This window comes from Elgaria multicarinata, chromosome 18, assembly GCF_023053635.1.
Source record: "Elgaria multicarinata webbii isolate HBS135686 ecotype San Diego chromosome 18, rElgMul1.1.pri, whole genome shotgun sequence".
In the NCBI taxonomy this organism is placed as follows: domain Eukaryota; kingdom Metazoa; phylum Chordata; class Lepidosauria; order Squamata; family Anguidae; genus Elgaria; species Elgaria multicarinata.
In genome coordinates, this window is record NC_086188.1 from 138,723 (window position 1) to 161,179 (window position 22,457).

At 54.5% G+C, this 22,457-nt stretch overlaps 2 protein-coding genes across 2 annotated transcripts; one reads left to right on the forward strand and one right to left on the reverse strand.

Moving 5' to 3' along the window:
* Positions 1–2,139: 2,139 nt before the first annotated feature.
* RILPL1 (Rab interacting lysosomal protein like 1) lies at positions 2,140–16,158 on the forward strand. Its single transcript, XM_063144401.1, has 8 exons — positions 2,140–2,424; positions 5,670–5,820; positions 8,024–8,142; positions 9,590–9,808; positions 11,435–11,610; positions 12,704–12,796; positions 14,236–14,323; positions 16,072–16,158. The coding sequence occupies exons 1-8, from the start codon at positions 2,188–2,190 to the stop codon at positions 16,075–16,077; spliced, it is 1,089 nt and encodes a 362-aa protein (XP_063000471.1). The 5' UTR covers positions 2,140–2,187; the 3' UTR covers positions 16,078–16,158.
* A 3,277-nt stretch (positions 16,159–19,435) lies between these two features.
* Positions 19,436–21,994, reverse strand: SNRNP35 (small nuclear ribonucleoprotein U11/U12 subunit 35). Its single transcript, XM_063144402.1, has 2 exons — positions 21,910–21,994; positions 19,436–21,204 (listed from the first exon to the last, which is right to left on the reverse strand). The coding sequence occupies exon 2, from the start codon at positions 21,199–21,201 to the stop codon at positions 20,422–20,424; it is 780 nt and encodes a 259-aa protein (XP_063000472.1). The 5' UTR covers positions 21,202–21,204; positions 21,910–21,994; the 3' UTR covers positions 19,436–20,421.
* Between the last annotated feature and the right edge of the window lie 463 nt (positions 21,995–22,457).

Sequence of the window (22,457 nt, forward strand, 5' to 3'; positions counted from 1 at the left end):
CATCAGAAAAAGATCAGAACAGCCACACACGACCTTCTGATTAGTTCAGGTAGCAGACCCTCTGTTTAGAAGCACCTTACATGTGCAAAGCACCCTTTGCAACCCAAAGCATTTAGTCCCAGTGAGCACAAAAGGAATGGCTGCTGAATAAGCACATGCAGAGCTGGGATACAGAAGCCTTTCTCTACTAGTTGTCCTCCTATTATTTCTTCCCTTCTTATTGCCGGAATATGTCTAATTGCTTAACATCTGCTTTGCCTTTTTACATTTTGGATTGTTTTTCATCATCCTGGATTTTTATCCATTTTAAATGCATCGTTACAGTTTCCAGTGCGTTAGCCTTGCCAGTGTGTTGCAGCAAAGAAAAACACCAGCACACTCTTGTGACACGTTAAAGACGGCCACGTTTATGATGGCAGAAAAATCTTTCGTACATTCGAGTCCTTTTCCTGGGATACACGAAATGCCATCCTCAGTGAAGGCTTGTAAAGAATTACACCACTTAAAATATATTAATCTTTTAACAACTTTTTAATGTATATTATTATAATGAAGAGCCCTGTGACATCTTAAAGACCAACACACTTATGATAGCAGAAGAATATTTGGTGGACTAGAGCAGGGGTTGGCAGAAGGAGAAGGGGCTCTACTTGTACATCTCCAAGCTGTTTCCTATGGATCAGCAACGTTTTTCAGCTCCAAGTTGTTTATTAACGATAATGACACCTGCGCACACAAAAAGTATTTTTCTTCCCCCTACCTTCTGAATTGGGCTGCTGGCAGAGGGCGGGAATCTGCGCATATGAAAGGATTTAGGGGTGACTTCCGGTGGAGGATGTGTTCGACCAAGGAAGCTTTTTCTGCAATTCTATAGGGCACTTTCTTTAGGGCACAATTCTATGCATGTTTAGACCCAGGGAAGTCCGACACCTCCCGGTGCTGGATGGAGAATGCAGGGACCCTAGGACCTTTTGCGGTCCAAACCCGCAAGGCATTGCCCCAATGAGGACCCTCCTTTGCACAGCCATCTGCATTACTTTAATTGTGAACCACACAGCTACTATTTCTCTCCCCCGCTCCTTCATCAAGCCACTAAATATAATCTGTTATGGTGAAGAATTGCAAAAAAACAAAAAACAAAAAAACCCAAAAGAATATCTTGGCTTGTAAGGTGAAGGAACCATAGACAGATATGTTAAACGTATTACCCTCTGCCAATCATTCGATTTCAGTCCAATGTATTTGTATTTATTTATTTTCTTCTTGTCCTCCTGTTGTTCGTTCGATTTTGTTTGGGAAATCCGCTGTCTCCCAGCCCCTGCCTTAGTGCAGTTCTGCATTTTAAACCCGAGCACCAGCACGACTGCAGCGATGACACGCGAGTTTGCTGCCGCCACCCTCCTCACCTGCCACTCTCGGGGAGGGGGGGGGCGCAAGCCCCGAGTCCAGCCCTCGCCGCACCGCCGGCTTGCGCGTCCCTCGGCCGCGGCGGGAGTGGCTGTGCCTCCTGCCGTTCCCGCTTCCCCGACCCGCCGCCTACGCCCGGCGCCCAGCGCGGGCCGGCAGCCGCACAACTCGCCGGCCCGGGCCCGCCTCCCGGGCATCTCTGGCCACAGGAGTCCGCCTCCGCCTCCCTCTTTGCGCCTCCCTTTGCGTGGCGACAACAAGCTCAAGGGAGGCGGGGGCTGAGCAGGCGGAGGCGCGGGCGAGGAGGGGGCGCGTGGGGCTCGGCGGGCAGCGCCGGAGGGAGGGAGAGAGGCGCTGGAGACGCCGAGGCGGCAGGCGCTGCCCCGACTGCCCGGCCTCCCGCCGCCGCTCGCCAGGCAGGCGATGCCAGCAGCCGCCCGGGCCCGGCCAGCCCCCATCGCCTGCTGCCTGTAGCCGAGTTCGGCTCCGGAGCCCGAACGGGGGGGGGGGGGCGGACAAGCCGCCGGCGCGAGAAGTTCGCCCGTGGCCGCGCTCGGCCTGGAAGGCCGGGGCGGGGGCTCGCTGGCGCCGCCGTCTATGCGGGGCTCTGGGCCGGGCCCGTCGTCCTCGGCGAGGCCCGCGGGGCAGCAGCAGCAGCAGCAGGCGGCGTCGGGCGGCGCCCTCGCCGGGGCCATGGACGGCGTCGGGGGCGGGGGCGCGGGCGCGGCGGCGGCGGCGGCGGCGGCGGTGCTGGAGAAGAACGCGGCGGAGCTGACGGTGATGGACGTGTACGACATGGCCTCGCTGGTGGGCCAGGAGTTCGAGCGCCTCATCGACCAGCACGGCTGCGAGGCCATCGCGCGCCTCATGCCCAAGGTCGTGCGGGTGCTGGAGATCCTGGAGGTGCTGGTCAGCCGCAGCCACATCGGCTCCGAGACCGAGGAGCTGCGCCTCGAGCTCGACCGCCTCCGCCTCGAGCGGGTGGATCGCATCGAGAAGGAGCGGAAGCACCAGAAGGTCAGCGGGGCTGGCGGGGACCGGGACCCGCGCCTCCCCAGGCCCGCCGCTCGGGGCCAGCGCCCCCCCCCCCCGCCCGACCCGGCGCCCAGCAGGCGTTTGGGACTACGGCCCCCAGCAGTCAGGCCCGTTCGCCGTGCTGCCTGGGGATGGTGGGGGTTGAAGGCTGAAAGCCTGCTCTAACCACTGCACCACCGGGCTCCCTCCCTCCCCCCACCCGCCCACCACATCCCTTATCCTGTTGGGGCGGAAGGATGGGGCTGCCAGCCCCTCTGGGCATCAGTCTCCTGGCTTGTGTGGCTTCGTCTACCCCCTGTGACCGGGTGAGCCCTCCAGCTGGGTCGTCGTGCTACAGCTCCCACGCATATGGAGGGTGCCAGGATGGGGGAGGCTGTGAGGTCAATAAACGCAGCAGCAGAAGAAGAAGAATCCCATGATTAACACGGGCCATTTTAGGGTCCCCCCAATCCTGGCCATGTGAATAACAGCACCAAGGGTCCACGGGGGGGGGGGGAGGGGGGACTCACTCCCTGGAAAGACTGACCTAGGACTGCTGATTCAGAGCTGTCGGGATTCCCTTTGGGGATGCAGAGCATTTGGGGATGCCAAAGGGAAGGAGCTGGGCCCAAGTGGGCTTTCGCTTCTCCCCAGCCCTCCTCTTGAAGCCAGATGTTAGATTATTTCTAGTTTATCCCTAGAACAATGTATTTGAAGAAAGGGTGCCTCTGAACGTTGGGAGAAGTGCCTTCACATAATCAACTGCTAGCTTGCTTCTGCCTCCATACAACTGAGGATTGATTCCACGGGTGAAACAAACCCTTCAGATCAAGCTCAGGCCGCTGGGCGTCATTCGACTGGAGGCCGTTCAGGCAAACTTCTGCCTGGGCACCATTTGGCATCTTGCGGGGGGGGGGGGGTGGGGGAGCCTGATCCTGTGCGTGTTTACTTTGAAGGAAAGCCTACAGCTTTCCAGGAGATTGACACACCCAAGGAAAGCGTCCATCCCTGGCAAGCTCAGAAAGATTCCTGTCTGTCGTCTGGGAGCTGGACTCGTCCACTGAGATTCCAGAAGGGTTAGGGTTAGGCAAGGGAGATGAAATGTTTAATTCTGCTATTGTATTCCTATCCCACCTTTCCCGCCAAGAAACTCTATACATGACATTCCTCCCTCTTTTATTTTATCCCTGTGATGTAGGCTCAGCAGAGAAATTGTCTAACGCCACCCGACAAACCTCATGTCTAAGTGGGGATTTGAGTCTGGGTCGCCCCGGTAGTCCAGTCCTCTGACCACGGCACCAGCTTTCCCAACCTGTAGCCAGCAGGGAGCTGTAGTGCAGCACATCTGGAGGGCGGCAGGTTGGGGAAGGCTGCCCGGCACCCACCCCCTGCTTCTGCACTTACCCCCCAGGCACGTGGCACGCATGTCTTGTGCAGGTGGGTTTAGTATTACTTTTTCTTTGCTCCAGGAGCTGATCTCTGGCTTTGAATTAAAGTTCTGTGACTTGGAGATTTGGCAAACTGAGCTCCAGCCATGTGCAAGACCTGAGAGGAAGGAAAGAGGGGTGGGGGGCAGGGAAGGAAGCAAGGGAGGGAGGAAGAGCCGGGAAAGGATAGGGAGCCAGGAGCCGGAAATGACTCTTCTCTATTTCTGGGTCCTCTATGCACATCCAGTTCTCCTGGTAGAGTTACACGCTGAGCTCACATCCACCTCCAATTTGGTTGCCCCTTCAAGGGGAAAACAAGAGATGAAAAGAGAGTCATCCAGCCTTGCAAAGATCACGGGCCTTTTGACTCACTTCTTTCTCTGCCTCTATGTGCGCCGGGGCGGGGGGGGGGGGAACAGCCCAGTGTTCACCTCTGGACCTTGAAGCCAGTGCCTTCACTCTGCTGCGGGGAACCGCATCGCTGACGTCCAACAGTGCCATCCTATATGTGTCTACTTGGAACTAAGCCCCGTTGATTTCAACAGGGCTTACTCCCAGGTAAATGCACATAGGATTGCAGGCGAAATGACTTTGCATCTGATGGGAGAAAGACTCATTCCCTGCTTGTCACTTCCAGGCTTAGTCTGGAGAAGGCGGGGAGGAGATCCCTCGGTGGGTGGCGGGGTGGGTGGGTGGCGGGGTGGGGGTATCGATGGCCCTCCCCAGTCTCTTGCCTGCGCTTAAGTTTTCACCTGGGATTGTGCCCTGCTGGTGCTGCAAAAAGCCCATTTTGATTCCATCCTGCGCTACAGACTTGAAAGCCAGGAGAGGTGGGTGGAGGTGCATAGGCTCATAGCAATCAAAGGCTCTCGGATTCATTTTGTATTAGGAGCGAGATGGTTCCATGCTCTCCCTTCCCAAACAGCACTACTACAGAGAATGTGTTGTATCCAGTTTAGCCCTACTTAGAATAGACCCATTTGGACTTCAGTTAGGCTAACATTGGAAGCGGCCCAAGAACAGGGTTGCCAGCTGAGCAGAGTGTCACCTGCTCCTGGAACTTTAACAGCAGTAGTGGTGTGGTACATCAAGAAGCTGTTAAAAGACACAGGAGTGAGGGCTAATCAGAAAGTTGGCAATAGCTTTCCCTCGGGTACTAAGTTGTGGTGGGGGTTGGCGCCTCAGCCGCCACGTTACTCTGCAAGTGCCACGCAGGGTCCTCAGGACACTGGGGAAGGGGCTGGAGTGACTTGTGGCTGTGCTTTACAGGCTCCCAGCAGAGCCACGGCCTCTCCACGGAGAGCCACGGTGGCTTGTCAGGGCAGGCATGGTGAACCTCAGCCCCATGGGACCCCCTCCAGCCCCCCCCCCACTCCCGGCTGCTCCAGGTGGCCCCTTTCCCCTCCCCTTTGCCCAGACCTCCAATCCTTTTCCCCTCATCTAAGAGGTCGGGACGCCTCTGCTCCATCTTCGTGACTGGCAGCAAGAGCTTTGGACAGTCTGATGGCACTCCCCCCCCCCCGCAGGATGCAGCCCCCGAGCGCCTCTCTGAGATTTAGTCTGCCCCTCCTCCGGCAGACAGAGCTTTAACCCCCCTCCCCTGATGTGGGCAATACTGAGCCGGAGCCACCAGCGCCCCCTAACCTCTTTGTATTCGTTCACGCCATTGCTCTTCAGCCCCAGGCCCCCTGCCCAGCCTCTGGCCACCCCAGAGCCCCTTCACCTCCTCAAGGTATGTGTATTTGTGGGACCAGGCCCCTGTGGGCGGGACGCCACACACCCGGCGCTGAGTGACGGCTTGTGGTCTCCTCGCCCCTTTAGGAGCTTGAACTGGTGGAGGACGTGTGGCGCGGGGAAGCGCAGGACCTCCTCACCCAAATCGCGCAACTGCAGGAGGAGAACAAGCAGCTGATGACCAACCTCTCCCACAAAGGCGAGAGCTTCTCGGAAGAAGAGCTCCAGAAGCGTGAAGGCGAGTTGGGGTAGGGCGGGGCAGCGGGGCGGGGCGGCCCCAGCCAGGGCCAGGCGCAGCTGTCAAGGAGCACTCCACGGGGCCGAGCAAAGTGCCTTCGCCGGCGCTCCAGACTGGTTCTGACTGGAACCCAGAGTGGAGTCACCACCCCACTCGCCCCGGGATCACCGGCCTCCTCTGAGTAGGGGCCTTTGTCGCTGGAGGGTCTTGCATTAGCCGCGAGGCTTTGGAGGGGAACGGAAAGCTGCTGGGATCAGGCCCCGCAAAGGTATGAGGGAAGGCCAGTTTGACATCCACCTTATTCGCCTCTTCCCGGTTTCTAGGCCCAGTTCAAAAACCTCGTTTGGACCATCAGAACTTTGCTTCAAAATAATAAACGCTTGCACAGATCCCTGAAATCGGAGGGATAGAAATTAATTAAACAGCAAACTGGCCCTGAAGAAGGCCCAGGCTCAGGGCCACAACCCGCAGAGCCGACTTCTTCGAATGAAACCACATATATTTTTTCGACAGCTAGAGACTTTGTTTATTTCATTAGATCATTTCGGATGCTCTCCACTTTAGTTTTACCCTAAATTTGTATCGTGCCTTTTCACTGAAATGGTGCTACATCGAAGCCTGTGGCAGCCCATTCCCTTAATTTAAGCACTTGTGGCAGAAAATCCCGCTGGATGAGTGCTGCCTTGCTGTGCTGGTCTATGACCGAAATAAATAAACAGTAACGGTACTGCCTGTGCGAAGGGGCGGAGCTCTGTTCTGGTGTGGGCTGCATCTCCTGTGGGGCCACTCAAGACTCCCTGGGTGCCGCGTTGCCCGCGTGACGGCTGAGACTTTTTGGGAGAGGGGGGGACTCCTTCTGTCCTCCCTGCTTCAAGCCCCTTCCCCCTTCCTGGGACAAGATCCCAGGCCAGCCTGCACAGCGCTGTCGCACTTGCCCTGCCAGAATTGGTGGCACACAGGTGGCTCCTTGGGCAAGCGAGCCACAGGGCCAAGCGGCCAGCTTCACTTTTCACGTCCAGCTATTGTCATACAAAATCCCCATCATGGGCAGAGGTGGCCATGGCCCCTGCTGGGCCAGGGTTTCATTCAGCCAGGGGGTGCGGAGCGCAAGAAGCGGCCATGGAACATTTACTTTATTTTATACCCTAACCCCTCCAGGAAAAATATATATGCACCAAACAGAAATAAAAGCAAGATTAAAATAAACATTGCTAAAGCTATCATAATTAATAGATTAAAAATGCAATTAAAAACACAATAAAGAAATAAAAACAGGACCCAATCCAATGGATCTCACCTCAACCACAAGTCCTACATGCAAGCTGGGGAATGCTGGGAGCTGTAGGACTTTTTTCTGTCTAAACATGCTTAGAATTGCAACCTTACATGTCAGAGACCTGCCTTCATAGAAATTTGACACCAGGAGAGAAAACAGAGGGTAGGCAGCTAAATGGAGGAAGCATTTACCAACCTGCAGCATGGTCCTGCACTTTAGGAAATGGGCAGAAGCAGCCATTGGGAGGCTGGACTTCCTTCTGAGTAAACATGGATTGGATCAGGCTGCACAGCAGCAAGCCCCAAAAACGTCCCTGGGAATAATTTTGACTGAAGTCGCTATGGGTCTTCATTGCTGAGTCTTCCAGGAACCACATTCGTCAGAACGCCCCTTCCAAGCCTCCATGGCATGTCCACATTCAGAATGAATGAGGCTGTGATAAACCTACATACATCAGAGGGCAAGTTCTAAGAACTTCTCCCGAGAAAGGCAGGGGAGCGGTCGGGGTTGGCCACACCGTCGTGAGACACGGCAAAAGCATCAGAAGTGGCCGGCAAAGAAACGAGGGAGGCGACTAGCTCTAGAGGGCTTGCAGAAACACAGGTGCTTTTCTGAGCATCCTTTGGATGTGGGCGGAGGAGTCAGCTGCTCTCACACACCTGGAGAGAGAGAGAGAGAGAGAGAGAGAGAGAGACCTCCACCTCCACCTCTCCCCAGTGGGACTCTCAGGGAGGGAAGACGTCTTTTGTGTGGTGATGAACTGGACCTCCCTGGCGCACCTGGTAACTTCAGGTCTGCATGGTTCTCCTAGCTGTATTGTTCAGCTCCTCTTCTTTTATTTTTGTTCTGGTATTTTCAGAACTTCCCTGGGGTGATGACTCCTACTCTCACTGACAATCTCTCTCTCTTGTTTTTTTTTTATAGCAGGAATGTCAGAAAGGGAAAGACAAGTAATGAAAAAACTGAAGGAAGTGGTAGACAAACAAAGGGATGAGATCAGAGCCAAGGACAGAGAACTTGGACTTAAAAATGAAGATGTGGAAGCAGTAAGTGTTTTCTTTTCCCCGCCTTCCCCTTTGGGAGAAATGCTGAAGTAATGCCAAATAATAAGGAATAATAATAACATCAGAAGAGCAGGCCAAGGGTCCACCGAGTTCTGTTCACACAGGGGCTGACCAGCTGTTGACCAGGGACCCACAAGCATCAGCACCCTCCTGCCCATGTTCCCCAGCAACTGGTGTACAGAGGCTCACTGCCTCCGATCCTGGAGGTAGTACCTAGCCATCAGGACTCATAGCCATGGGTAGCCTTCTCCCTCTAGGAATTCATCAACCCCCTTTTAGAGCCATCCAAATTGTTGGCCATCACTACATCTTGTGGAAGCGAATTATATACTTTAACTCTGCACTGTGTGAAGAAGGACTTGCTTTTATCCATCCTGAATCTCCCACCCACTGTTGAGTTCTTCCGTTTTGAGAGAGGGAGAAAAATGTTTCCCTGTCTGTATTTCACTGACTCACCTCTCTTCTAAACTAAGCAATCACACCTGCGCTAACTGTTCCTATTATTATTTATTTATTTATTTATTTATTTATTTATTTATTTATTTATTTATATAGCACCATCAATGTACATGGGGAGATGCTCCAGCCCCTGGATCATTTTAAACTATCCTTAAATGGAAATATTTTATGCAATTTAGGCGAGCCTCTGGACATTCCCCCTGTTCTTGGCAGCAGGGAATAATTAAAAATAATTCCTGAAATATAGGTTTATTTCTAGATAAATTGACCAGTAGCCAATTCCCGTATGTAGACAGCCTCAAACATGTGTGCACACTGGTGAACGGACCCAGCTTTGCATGGGTTGGGATAGTCCTTAATTTGATACTGCAAACCCTTAAATCAAACTTTGTCAGCTGTTAGAGCTGGAGACATTACCTGACTGACAGCATGCCTGGGGGCAGCCCTGTTCACGCCCCCCTTCCCCTGCCACCATGGCGAATCCCTATAGCTCTCTGAGGGAGGGGCCGGTCCATTCCATTCCCTGGAGAGGGGGTTGCCACACAGCAGGTAGGAGCCTTATAGCTCTGCCACTTGGCCTGCAAATCTCCCCAGGCTTCAAACTGTGTGGACTGCAAAGGCATGTGCTGGTCCGGGAAGCCTGCCCCTAGTGGCCAAACAGGTGACTGTGCGCTTCAACCACATGGAAACATTGCAATTAATCAAGAGCTTTAGAAAACAAAATAAGCCTGAGGGGTGCACCCCCAGGGTCCCCTTAGGGTGCATGTTAGGTTTCGCATGTCTAGGTTTCATGATCTTGATGCTGTGGCCCTGACTGAGGGACGGACGGACGGACAGACACACATCTTCACTGGTTATTTATCTATCTATCTATATATATGAAAGATAAATTGCACGTTCTGTAATTTAATTGTGGCGGCCCTATCAGTTGCTTCTGTGGCTCCCTTCTCTCTCTCATGCTCTCTTGCAGCTTCAACAACAGCAAAACAGGCTGATGAAAATTAACCACGACCTCCGTCACAGAACCACGGTTGTGGAGGCACAAGGCAAAGCTTTGATTGAGCAGAAAGTGGAGCTGGAGGCCTCCCTGCAGACCCAGGAGCAGGAGATGGCAGCACTGAGGGCTGAGCTGGGCAAACTCCGGGAGAAAGTGCAGGGGGAGCCTAGCCAAAACGGGGGAGGAGTTCAGGTAGGCGGAACCTCCAGACCTCGCGGTTCCGTTTTGTGTATTGGCCACTGCGTTCAGGTGCCCTCCTTCCCCCAAGGACCTCAAGGTGGTCTGCTTCGCTCTCTCCCCCCACAACTCATTTTGTCTTCACAACAACCCTGTGAGGTAGGTTAGGCTGAGAGCGCGTTGGGTGGTCCGGGACTCAGACAATGTCAGGAAGAGAACGAGCATGCTGAGCACCGCAACAAGCAAGGGACATTTCGATTGGTCCCTCACCCTAAAGAAGCCTCTCTGTCTGGGCACAAAGTTAGTCTTGAGGGGGCGTCCTGATTTTCCTGCATTGAGCAGGGGGTTGGACTCGATGGCCTTGTAGGCCCCTTCCAACTCTGCCGTTCTATGATTCTATGATGGAGGGACCGAGCGGTACATCCCCAGAGGCACCAGGCAGCCGGTACATCTCTGGTTCTGTAATAGGTTTGCAAAAAAAGGCAGAGGAAGCAGCAGGAAAACACGGGAGGGTTGTGAAGGGGGGGAAGACAGTGGGACACCCCCCCCCAAAAAAAAGTTTTTGAATGAGATAGCGGTAATGGCACCGTAAAAGCCAGGACCGGAAGCACCCCTGGGTTTCACCCACATCCCGTGTGGCTGAAATAGCGTCTCCATTCCCTCTCTTGCTACGAGGGTGCTCACTCGGAAATTGCAAGAAATAAATAAAAACTAAAAGAGGATACCTGTTTGCATGAAATGTGCATAAGCGGATTTATATGTATACATGCACATTTACAAATTATTCTTCTAACTGAGATGGGAACGTAGTACATCTCCCCTTCATGTGAGAGTGCCGTGGGCCCACCTGCCGTCCAGGTGGTGTTGATGGCAACGTCGAGGCCCGTTAGCTCTTCCTCGGGATGGTTCTTCTCTTTTCAAATCACACGTGGACCGGATACCGCTTGAAACAGGGGACCCCTCAAAGCAGAGGACCGTCCTCTGGCAGCTCTTCAAACGGGAGGGGGGGCTGTCCTCTGTTAAACAGGACATCTAGCCACCCAACACAACCACCTTCATTTTTGCGGGGTACAATTCCTTCTACTTCTTATCTCTTTAAGATCTGAAGTCTAGCCTAACCTTGAGATGCAGGGTGGCTGGGTAATTTCTCCCGAGTGAATGGACCTGGCTGTGCACGGGTTGCAGCCTGGCTTTGAAAAGGCCAAGCCTCCAAGCCCAGCGACGCAGCTGCCAGAACTGGGCAAGCGGGCCCTGCCCCCTCTCAGCGAAGCCACGGCCGGCCGTCAGCCCCCCAGGCGGCAGGGCCCCTGCCCAGCTGCCCCTGAGGGAGGGGCCTGCCCAATCCACTTCCGGGCCCACCGTTCTGCCATCGCCCAGGCTGCAGGCATCAGGGACTGCAAAGCAACGCCGTGCTTAGGGCAGCCGGCCCTTGTGGCTGAAGATGTTTAGCCGGTGCCGACCCCACGGACACCTCAAAATTCACACATGCATTTTAAAAATGAAATCATCCTGAGGTGATTCACACACCCCTTCCTATGCACGCCAAGACATAGGAGGTTTCTGGGCTACGGAGTGGGCGGGGCCCGTGCGAAGTGAGAGCCAGGCAAAAAGGTTCACGGGCAGCTCCGTTTGTTCCTCCAGGCAGACGAAACAAGAAACGATGACTACGTCTCAGAATCGGAGAAGGCGGCCATGGATTCGAAAGACCCCAACCGCCCCAGATTTACGTTGCAAGAACTACGGGACGTTTTGCATGAGAGAAACGAGCTGAAGTCTAAAGTCTTTTTGCTGCAGGAGGAACTTCTCTATTACAAGAGGTGTGCGGTGGCGGTGGCTTCCCGTTTCTATCCTGGGCAGGGTTAAGCAGGCCAAAGTGGCTTGGATTTTTTTTGGGGGGGGGGCTTTCCAGGGATGATGGGACTTGTAGTCCAAAACCTGTGGAGGGCAAAAGGTTGGGCAAGGCTACCTTAAAACAGGTTTGTGCGTAGCTGCTCCACTTCCCACCCACCCTGAGGCTGAGCTCATGGCAAAGACCAGCTGCGACCTGACCGTCTGCTCCTGCACTGTGTTGCCCGGTTGCCTTTTGCCACGCTGGCCGTGCCTTTCGTTTATAACCTTTCTGGGCCTTCTTTCAGGGCAGAAGCCCTCCCAAGGTGGCATGCAGAACGAAACACATAAAACCAATAAAATGCAATAAAAGCAGTGAGAACACAATAAAAACAGCAATAAAACCAACCACAAAAGCAGCAATGAAAGGAGCCCAAGTAAAATAATCCGTTTTCACGGCCTGCTTAAAAGCCTGCAGTGATGGGAGGGGGGGGACCCAACTTCTGCTGTTCTCAATACTTTCCAGCGGAGGACTCCTCTCTTTCCATTCTGTGTGATGTGTGTTTGTGTGAGTGAGAGACGGTCACCCTCTAAGGCAAAGGTGCAAAGCCTTGCTCAGCCCGAGGGCCGCATTCCATTCGGGAGAAGTTCTCAGGGGGCCGCATTTCAGGGGTGGGCAAGGGCAAAAGGGGCAGGGCTAAACCTACCCGCCTCTTTCAGTCCAAAGCTCTGACTGCCAGGAACGACCGAGAGGCATTTCGGCCTTTTAGAACTGGGGGGGAGGGGGGACTGCACAAGAGCCTCGAAGCCACCAGACAAGGAGGGCTTGGGGGTGGGGGGCAGAGCTGCTAGTTTTTGTTAGTTTTGTTCTCCTGGTCAGTGGGTGCAACTCCATGCAGGTTTAGACAGGGAGCAGGGCCTTTGGCTCCTAGCTGGATGCCCCCAGCCAGCACAGGCTTCTGCGGGACCCTTTCCCCCAGTCGAAGCATGCGTAACATTGCGTGTTAAGAGATCCTGGTGTGCAGCATGTCCCGTGTGTTATCTTCTGGGTTTTTAAAAATTTTCTTTCTTGTTTTTTTCAAGTGATGAGGCTGATGAAGAAACTCAGTCCTCCCAATCCACCACCGTGACGACCTCGAGGCCCTCAGCTCAGCCGGAGTCAGGAATCAAGCGGCTGTAAGTCAGAGCTTCTTTCAAGCGTGTTTCGCGGACCGCGCAGTTCTTCCCCAGGTGCCAAGGCTTGCTGGGAAGCAAGAAACACTGGCGGGCCCTGGTGCTCAGCACCCGCTCGTGTACCTGCTTCACCTGAGCCCACCATGGCCACAAGAGCCGCCACTTCAGCATGGCATTTCATCCCTCCCAGCGCATCTTCACTGTCTCTTTCCCATTTCAGTGGCTACCAAGTTCCATTTTACTCTGTTAATCCAGGTTTTGCAGAATATTTTTCCTTGAGCTACTTACCTTCTTGATGTGCAAGGATTTGGGGGTTACCTTTCCTTCAAATAACTACAGGGGTCCAGCCATTTTAGGGGGCAGGCAGAGGGGACAAACTCAGCTGGGGTGGAGGGGTGGGGAGCTCCATTCCCCTCCCCACTCCCCCCCAGTTCGTTGCCAACAAGAGACTAGCATGGCTTGGAGACGGCTGAGCCATCCCCAAGGAAGAAACCGAATTTAAAAATGCCTGTCCTGTGGCGGGATTTGTGCTTTGTCTGGTTTTGACAAGGCCAGCCCCTGCTCTGCCTAGTTTTCTGCCCAGAGCAGAGAAGCGGCCTTTTGTTTTGAGGGTTGTTGGGTCTCTCTTGTTTGTCGCTGGCTTGATGACTGTGCTGTCCGTAAAGTGGAAGGAGACAAATGCCTCCGTGTGCGCGTGTGTGACGCGCGCCGTTGCTCAGTGTAACCCAGCCAGCCAGCCAGCCTGAGCGACTGCAGGCCACCCGTGGTGAAGAAGAGCCGCATGCGCTGTGTTCGACTCTAAGAATAGCCGTGCCCAAGGGCAGTGCTGGCAGGAATGTCTCCGGAGAGGCACGAAGGTCAGAAGCAGCGACAGCAGCAACATAGCTGCTGGGATCTCAGCTGTGTCCTTCATTGACAGCAAGACAAAAGGTGGCGCTGCCTATAGCTCCTGTTCAGGGTGCTCCATTCCATTTGCCCTTGCCGCCCCCTCCCTCCCCCAATTCCACCTTGGCAGGCAGAGAGCCAGTGGGGCCCCTGCAGCAGCCGCTGCTTCCCCCCCTTCCCCTGCCGCCATCTGGGCCAGAGCAACAGGCAGGGGGGAGAGCAGGTGGCAGTGGGGAAGAGGAGGAGGAGTGGGGGGGCACGTCTGGGGGGCGCTGGCCAGTGGGGCCTTGCTGGGCCGTGGCTCTTGGCAGCGACCCGCCCCGCCCGGACCATTCCAGTGTCTTGATCCAGCAGGGTGGTTCCGATGCTCACAGGCTGGGGGTGGGGGCAAAGCTCTGTCCCTGCCTCACCCTTTCCGTAGCGTTGGCCTGGGTGCAATCCTGCCCCTGAGCTGGCGGCCGGACCTCCCTCCGTTTGCTCTGCTGCTCTTCGTGCATTTGCACGCCTTGCCTTTCTTAAGCCTCTCATCTCTTTTCTGTCTGTACTTTCCCAACCAGGATGTTTACCGCCATCATGCCCATGGTGGCTGCCGGATTGATCCCGGATGATCCCACATTGCAGCCAATAAGAAGACTTATGTCCCTTGTAGGAACTTTTGTTTTTTAATTGGTTGCTGTGGAGTTCTCGTTCCCCTCTTTTGTGCATGAGATGTTGTCCTTCCTCACTTTAACCCTGGTTGTATTCTCATTGGCTGACTGTGGGATCATGAACCTCCCCTTAAGCAAAAAGATGGCCAATCAGAATGCTCCCCTGCTGCATGACTGTGTACCTGCTTATACGTCAGGGACGCCTGTTTCATTTTGGCTAAACTGGGCATCCTGCGGGCCATAAATCCCAGTGAAGGGTTTTCTGAACAAATACTTGAGGTCAGTGGGTTCTAGCGAAGGCTGGAGCCCAAATCCACTGCCCAGGTGACCCCACCCCTTTCTCCAGGCCATGCCTCCTTTGCCCCAAACACCGATTGTTGGAAGGTTTCCCAACTTTTGCATGCTCTCCGGTTCTCTGAAGGCTTAGCTACCAGTAGTAAGAACTTTGAGCTGCAATAGGCTGGTATTCTGGCCCCACCCACCACTGGGATGTGGCCCCTGGGAGTTCCTCCAAAATGGAACTTGGCCTTGGTTTGAAAGAGGTTCAAAGCCTCTGGCTCAAACGGTATGTGACACTCAGCACACACCTTCTGTCTGTCTGGTCTTACTAGCCCACAGCCGGAAGGTCCCTGGCCTGCCCGGTTACAATCTGCAGGCCTTTCTAGCCCTGACATCTTGTGGCCTTTACGAAACTGGTACCACTTTGAAACATGATATGATTCAGCCTTTTCCTTTAGTAGTTAGAATGTGTTTAAACATTCCATGACATCAGTGGTGTTCTACCAGGGATGGAAGGCTCTGTGGGCCTGTCAGACAGACAAGAACCTGTGGATTAGCCTATTATATATCAGCAAATTAATCACTAATGGGACTTAATGCTTAATGATGCTTTTGGATGCCTACCTACTGACAGATTGTGGCAGATTAGGTTAATAGCTGTATGGCTATTAACCATAAAGCCGACATTGTCCAAACTCAAGGTGACTGTGTAGTTATTTGTGTGCAGGAGTTTTGGACTTATGCTTATCAAGGGGACAACCCCTTCCTCTCTATCTGCTGTATAACAAACTCATTTTGAAAATGTGGGAATTAAGGTTGTATTTCTCCCCCGCCCCAGAGGACCAATACTGGGTCTGATTGGCATCAGAGGCCCTCGGTAAAACAGGTACCTTTGCGCAACCTCTGCAGTCATCCCCACAAATCAGGTCACCAATGGGAAACTGAGGCTGGAAGAGACCCAACTTGCCCAAGGCTATTGACCGAGTCGAAGGATGAGTTGGCAATTTGAACCTTGGATCTGTGCCAACCACAAAACCTGCTTAGAGCCAACCCCTCTGAAAAACCCCTTGTTTTGAAAGAGGCAGGTTTTGGCCATGTCTTCCTGAGTGTTAGCCTACCTGGCTGCTCACTTTTGTTTCGCTTTGCAGAACAGAGAGCACTATGTTGTGAGGCCAGAACCACCGACACGTCATGTTAGAACAGCCATCCCCGCCCTCCAGGCGTTTGGGGCTTCAACTCCCATCAGCCCCAGCCAGGGGTGAGGAATGCTGGGGATTGTAGTCCAGGGTGTCTCAAGGGAGAGCCCATTGGGAAAGAGGGTCTCCACTGTTGGAATTTGGCCACGCTGTAAGATCCTGACATCTTACTCAGCACCGCAAAGATCTTCAAATCCATCCTTCCTCTCAGCTGCAAGGTCGTAACCTCTTTGGTGTTTTCTTTGCTTTTCTCCTCCTCCCCTTTCGGAAGGTTTAGCTTCTTCTCCCGCGACAAGAAGCGGACGCAAGCAACCCACAGAACCGCCTCCTTCCAGGGCTCTTTTGGTGAATGGGCCGACTCCCACAAAGGCGACGCGTACACTGAACAAGGCCTGGAGGCCCTGCAGCACCTCTGAACGGGACCCACCGGGGCTTCGGTTGCTATGGCCATGGCACGCCAACTCGCGGAGGGACTTGTGTGGTGAACTGTGCGCCCCCCGGGGCCCCTCGATTGGCTTGGGGGCCGTGGCTTCGGACACATCTCCCACGAATGATTCCTCAGTGCTGACTTCTGGCGCCTGCCCTCCGAAAGCAAGGTCCGGGCCTCTGTAGGAAGGGCTTTGTCAGGTTCGCTAGGCCTCTAGTTGCATTAACAGGCCTCTGGGTTGTTTTGACCGCAGCATTAACGCCCTTAACAAAGGCGCCGTTTAAGCAGAAAAAGAAAGAAAAGGCCTGTGCTGTTACTAAAGCTTTACCCTTGTGTTCCTTTTGTGTCTTTGAATCGTCTCCTCGCCCAGGGTGTTGGAGCAGGGCCCTTCTTGATAACTATTACTAAGTTTCTTCTTCCTCGAGCCGCTGTTTCAGACGGGAAGCACCTGGCCTCGGCTGTCGTGCCAGAAGGCAGGTCCTGTGTGCAGCACCACTGGCACTGTGCTGTTGCAGAAGGAACCCGTTTTGGAAACACGGCTCACATGAGAGGCGTAGAACTGGATCATCCTCCAAATGGATCAGGACGGTGTATTTTCAGTTTGTTATTTATAGTGCCTCAAACATGATGTACGAGGAGGCTGTGCCTTGAATTTTGCTTCGAACTCTCTGACGATATTAATGGAAACTAAACGGCAGAAATCTTCCTTTTCCCTCCCTGTCTCTTTGAGGAAGGATGTCGGCATTTCCCCCTTCAGAGCTTTGGGGACAGAAGTCGGTCAGCGTTTCAGCACATTTCTTTCATCTTCCAGCTTGGGACCTAAATAGGTCATTGAAGCCTTGTTCTCCCTAATGGGACAGCTGAAATCGAGAAAGTGGCAGAGTGGAATAGGAGGCACTGAAAACAAGTTCCCGGACTGAGCATGTGTTCAGCGGCACCGGCTTCTGCAAATCTACACGCAGCTCCCGGAGCAACTCTCTTGCACCCGCTCTGGCTGGTGAACCCCGTGGTTCTGGGGCTATGCAACCCCCACCCCCGGTCCACTCAATGAGTTTGTGTGGAGGGGAGCTGGAGCGCAGGCCTGGGCTCCCATGCCGACGGGGGTTGTGGGCCGTGCCACTCAGACCGCAACATCCTGCAGCGCATGCTCCCTCTCCCAGAACGGATCTTGACCGGGGCATTCACTCCCCCTCCCCTTTCAACTGACATTCAACACCCTGTTTTTAGGTTTGGGTTTTATTTGGATGGGACTTCTGCAAAACTCCGGGGGGTGGGGGGGGAGCATGCCGGTAGCACCCTTTCGTTTCTCAGCAGACCTCGGTTCAGCTCCCTCTCTATCCGCACTCACCACCGTAGTTCACTATTAGGAGGAGTGGCGGCTGATGTGCTCAGAGCTCCTCTCTTCTGGTGGGAGGAGCTGGATCGGTCTGGATTCCTTGGCTGAAGCAGCAGTCACCACGCTGGGCTCCATGGAAGTGCAGCCACCAGAGGGGGTGGCCAGTGGCCACCGTCCTGCTTCCCCTGCATCCATTCAATGAAGGCGGCCTGATGAGAAGGTCCTTATAATGCAGCAGCTGCCAAGAGCATGAGCTGGGAAGCCCCCCCTATTCAACACCCCCCCCCCCTCAGCAGGGCGTCCCTTTCGGGGGCCTTTACCAAGCTGCTGTTCACTCACCCTCAGCTCAACAATAAAGGGATAAATTCAGTAAAGATTACAAAATAAAAATATGGAAATGACAGTATAGGACCATGGAAGTTTAGGATTTTTTTGCAGCAGTGGGTGCTGCTTTGCCCAGCACGTCTGAGCACCCCCTCTTCTATTGATCCCAAGTGCTCTAAGCCCAGGGGGAGGGGGGGAATCTCAGGCCCAGGAAACAATCCCCACCCTCAGTCCAGTGCCCCATGGAGCCCTGCTCCCCGCCCCCCTCAATCACTGGTTTCCCTGCTTTTGGGCAGTCCCCCCTTCCTTTCTTAAAAGTTTAGAATGAGTGGCAGTAACAGCTTTAAGCTACAATAGAGCTGTTTGGGAACTGGATAAACAGACGGGATGGACCCTTGACCTGATCCAGCATCAGGGCTTTTTCTGTGTTCTTAAATGATATCCAGCACCACCAAGCTTCCCTGTAATGGGATTTGGCCCTTGGCTGGAAAAGGTTCGATGCTGCTGTTCTACACATGATCCTTAAGCTTAATAGTATCTGAACAAGAGTTGTGTTTTAGTTTATTCCAGGATCTTTTTCTTTTTTTAAACTGAGCAAATCCTGTCCTAATAGCAGACGCCAGTTTGCTCTTCGGCTGACATAGCAGCCATCCCGGAATACTTTGAATTAAACATGCTGACATTATATTGACTCTATTGGTCCTAAATCCATGTAAACCTCAGGATTCTGTTTTAATATGGTTCTGTTCAGCAGACTGCCAATGTCAGTTTCAGAGTTTTGGGCTGAGACGGCCCCAACTGGTACCTGACTGTCAGCCCTGTGGGAACGCTCAGACGCTTCTCCCACTCTTGGGGGACTTCCAACAAGGAGCCCCATCTCAGCGGTCCCCCAGCCAGTGCAGCCCAACAGCAATTTGCTCAGAAGGCTTTTGACTCACCTTTTGCTACAATTCAAAGAAGTAGACCTGGCCTGCATGTAACGACAGCCCAGAGAACGGGCTGAGTATGGTTTGTTGTAGAACTTTAGGTTGTCATTACGTGCAAACCCTGAACCATTAAAAAAACCATTTAACCATTAAAAAAGCCCCAAAAAGCCAGATGTGAACAACCAACAACAAACCATGGGTTCTCTTCCTGGGTCATTCCCAGGAAGCTGAACTCACTCCCTGCTAGATGCCAAATTCTACATTAGTGTTGTGGGATCATGAATGCATTGGACTGATACGCAGCTCTGAAGTCATCCATGTGCCCTACGGCCACATCCGTGGCTGACTAACGTCCCAACGAAAACACAGTTTCCCTACCAGCAATCCCTAAAAGTAGCTTATACTTTAGCAACAGTTCTTATCATGTACCTGTCTGGAAAGGTCAAGCACAGGAACAGGCAATCATACAGGTATTTTGGATTACAGTTCCTGTCAATCCCAGCCAATATGGCCAATGGTCAGGGTTTATGGGACTTGCAGTCCAAAATACCTGGAGGGCCCAGGGGTGCTTTCCCCTTGTTTAGCATATAGGCAAAGAAGCAGAATGCAGCAGTAGCATATGCAAAGGAGTGAATGGGTGTTTTTATTAAAAGTTCAGGGTGCCATAAGGCAAAACGGCAATAAACAGGGTTTGTTTGGAGGGAATGGGTCGTGGGCTACGTCAACTGTAGATCTTTTTAATACTCTAAATAAAGTATTTCTGAATTAACGAGAAGCCTCCTGTGTTTTCAGGAACAACAGAGCTCAGCCAAACATCTGGCTAATTCAGCAGGAACAATTTCTTTCATTCCCGCTCGAGGCTGCAGCCTCCTTTCTGTGGGCCTTTCCTTGCCCCAACGAATCGTGTGTGAGAAGCCCCAGGAGCACTTCTCAGCCTGTTGCCCACTCGGAGTTCCCTTCCTTTTGCAACCTAAGGCCTGAGGGCCTTTTCCTGCTCCCCTGGAACGCTTGTCTTTCACCCCCGTCCTTCCTGCCCATCTGTGCAGGCTTCCCCAAACGGGTGCCTCTTGAGATGGGTTGGACTACAACATCCATAATTCCCAGTCGCTGTGGGCATGGGAGTTGCAGTCTAACACACCAGCCTGGGAAGGGCTGCCCTAGTCAAACAGACTTTTCCTCTCCCTGAGCCACTGATTAACGTTCTATTAACGTTGTCAACCGCCCAGAGAGCTTCGGCTGGGGGGCGGTATATAAATGTAATAAAATAAAATAAATAAATATTACCGATGGTTTTCCACCCGAGCAGTGGCTGAGTTTATGAGCATTTTGTGGCGCTGATCTTGTACTTTTAAAAAGCTCGGAGAGAGCAGCATACCGGAGATAAAGGCGGCGGAACAGCTAAACAATCCTAACAAAATCCACAAGACGGTATGGAAGTGTGTCTGAGTAGGGAAATGAGAACCCTTCAACCCCACCACCCACCCTGTTTCCAAAGCTGGCAGAGGGGCAACGTCCATGGGGTGACGGGGTCCTGGAAGCTGAACTCCTGTGCTCCCCCATCACCCGCCAGGGTCCTCTGGGCAGACAGCGCTGGGCGAGAGTCTTCCCTCAGGGCCCCTCTCCGTCCCTTTGCTTCCTGGAGCCCTCCCGACTGTGTCTCTTCCTCTCGCGGTCTCTGCCCTCCCGCCCACCGCCCCGGTCCTCCCTGCCTGCCCGCTCGCGGTCCCTCTCGCTTTCGCCCCTGCCCCGCTCGGGCCACCTCTGCTCCCTGCTCCTCTCGCGATCTCGGTTCCTAATTTTCCAGTCCCTCGCACCCTCCCTGGACCAGGCCCGCTCTCTTCTTTCTGCAGATCCTTCTCTGTAAAAATCGCTTTTCATGGCAGGCAAATTGATGGGCTTCCGGAATGGCCTGTCCCTGCCCCCAAAGCGCAGCTGCCCCGACTCCTTCTTGCCTCCAAAGCCGCCCCCAAGCCTCCGGGGGATCCATCCTTTGAGAGTCCGCTCCAGCTCAAAGTCGACAAAGACCTCGCGCTGGTCGATAATCAGTTTGTTGGCGTCCCGGTGGGCTTTCACGAGGGCACGCTCCTCTTTGTACTCGATGAACGCGTAGCCCTTGGAGAACCCGGTGACCAGGTCTCGAACCAGGCGGATCTTCCGGATATCTCCGTATCGGGAAAAGACTTCCTTCAGTTTATCCTCCGTGGTTTGCAGGTTGAGCCTGGCTACAAACAGGGTGAGGTGGGGGTCCCCGGAGACGCCTTCGTTGGGGATGTACCGTGCCGACATCCCCCTCCACACAGCACGGTCGTGGGGGTCCTCATCTGTGCCGTCAATGCTCCCTGCTTTGAGGGGGTCATACTCCTTTGCGATGGGCGCCCACTCGTTCATCCTCTGCGGAGAGAGAAAGAAAAGAGCACCCCAAACACGAACCTTTAGGCATTCATGGTTCCAAGAAGTTCTGATTATTATTATTATTATTGTTGTTGTTGTTGTTGTTATTATTATTTGCACGCATTTGTATACTTCTTTCCAGTGGAACCATGAAAGCAGTTAACTTAATACTATGGTGTGATGTAGCAGTCAGCTTGCTGGACTCGGAGGCTCAGGCTGGAGATCCGGGCTCCAGTCTCCACTCGGCTAAGAGGTCCACGGAATGACTTCGGCCAGTCCCGGACCCACCGCCCAGAGCTGCCCTTCTGAGGATGAAACCGAGGGCAGGCGGGCGAGGGACACGCGGTGTGCACGCAGGCCATGAAAAGGCCGCCGAAGAAGGCGCTCGGCAGCGCAAACGCATCTCCCGTGGCTGGGCGGAGGCCCCCGCCGCTGCGCCCCCGCCACTGCCCACCCCCCCGGGCCAAGCGGCCGGACGCCGCTTGAAGCCGGTGGAGGCGGTGGCCTCGCAGAGCGACCAGAGCCGGCCTTGGCCTTGGCAGCGTCCGGGCAGCCGGAGCGGCGCCCTTCCGCGGGCGAGCCAGGCCTCTGCGCCCACCTCCCGCCCGGGAGGCGCCTCCAGTCCCGGCCAGGGCAGCAGGGCCGCCCCCGGAGCCTCCGCCCGCCCGCGGCCTTCCCTGGCGGCCCTCCCGCCCAGACACTCACGCAGCCCGGCGAGGCCCCTCCTGCTCCTGCCGCCGCCCGGCGGCTCTGCGCGGCCCGCGAAGGCGCGCTTGCGGAAGAGCCGCGCCCCCTGGTGGCCGGCGGCGGCGGCGGGAAGGGGCGTGGCCAGGGAAGGCGGGGGTAGGGCTCCGAGGCCGCTGTCCAGGGGCGGTCCCGGGGCTGGGCCGGCCTGGGGGCCCGGGCGCAGCAGCAGCAGCACCGCGGAGAGCTGCTGCTCGGGAGGTCTGGCTGGTTTGGCGCCCCCAGATGGCTGCCCCACTCCCCGTCTTCCCCAGCCCTGCCCTCTGCGGCTCCCGAGTCCTTGGGGCAGGAGTTCCGCAGGCCAATAGGACTAAAGACATGAAGCCCCACAGTGGGATATGGGCAGATGTGAGCGGCCGGGCAGGCCCCCTCCCACACGAGTGGGGGAAAGCGCTGGGAGCAACCCCCCCGCCACACACACACACACACCCCGCTCATGTGGGCTGGGGCTCATGGGAGTTGAGGTCCAAAACATGGACGCTGAAACAGCGGTTAAGCGGGGCGGGTGG

Excerpts from the sequence above, each read along its gene's own strand:
- RILPL1 (XM_063144401.1), top strand. The coding sequence starts at position 2,188 with ATGGACGTGTACGACATGGCCTCGCTGGTGGGCCAGGAGTTCGAGCGC. Across the intron at positions 8,143-9,589 it reads AAAATGAAGATGTGGAAGCA|CTTCAACAACAGCAAAACAG; the intron begins GTAAGTGTTTTC and ends GCTCTCTTGCAG. Across the intron at positions 12,797-14,235 it reads GAGTCAGGAATCAAGCGGCT|GATGTTTACCGCCATCATGC; the intron begins GTAAGTCAGAGC and ends TTTCCCAACCAG.
- SNRNP35 (XM_063144402.1), bottom strand. The coding sequence starts at position 21,201 with ATGAACGAGTGGGCGCCCATCGCAAAGGAGTATGACCCCCTCAAAGCA.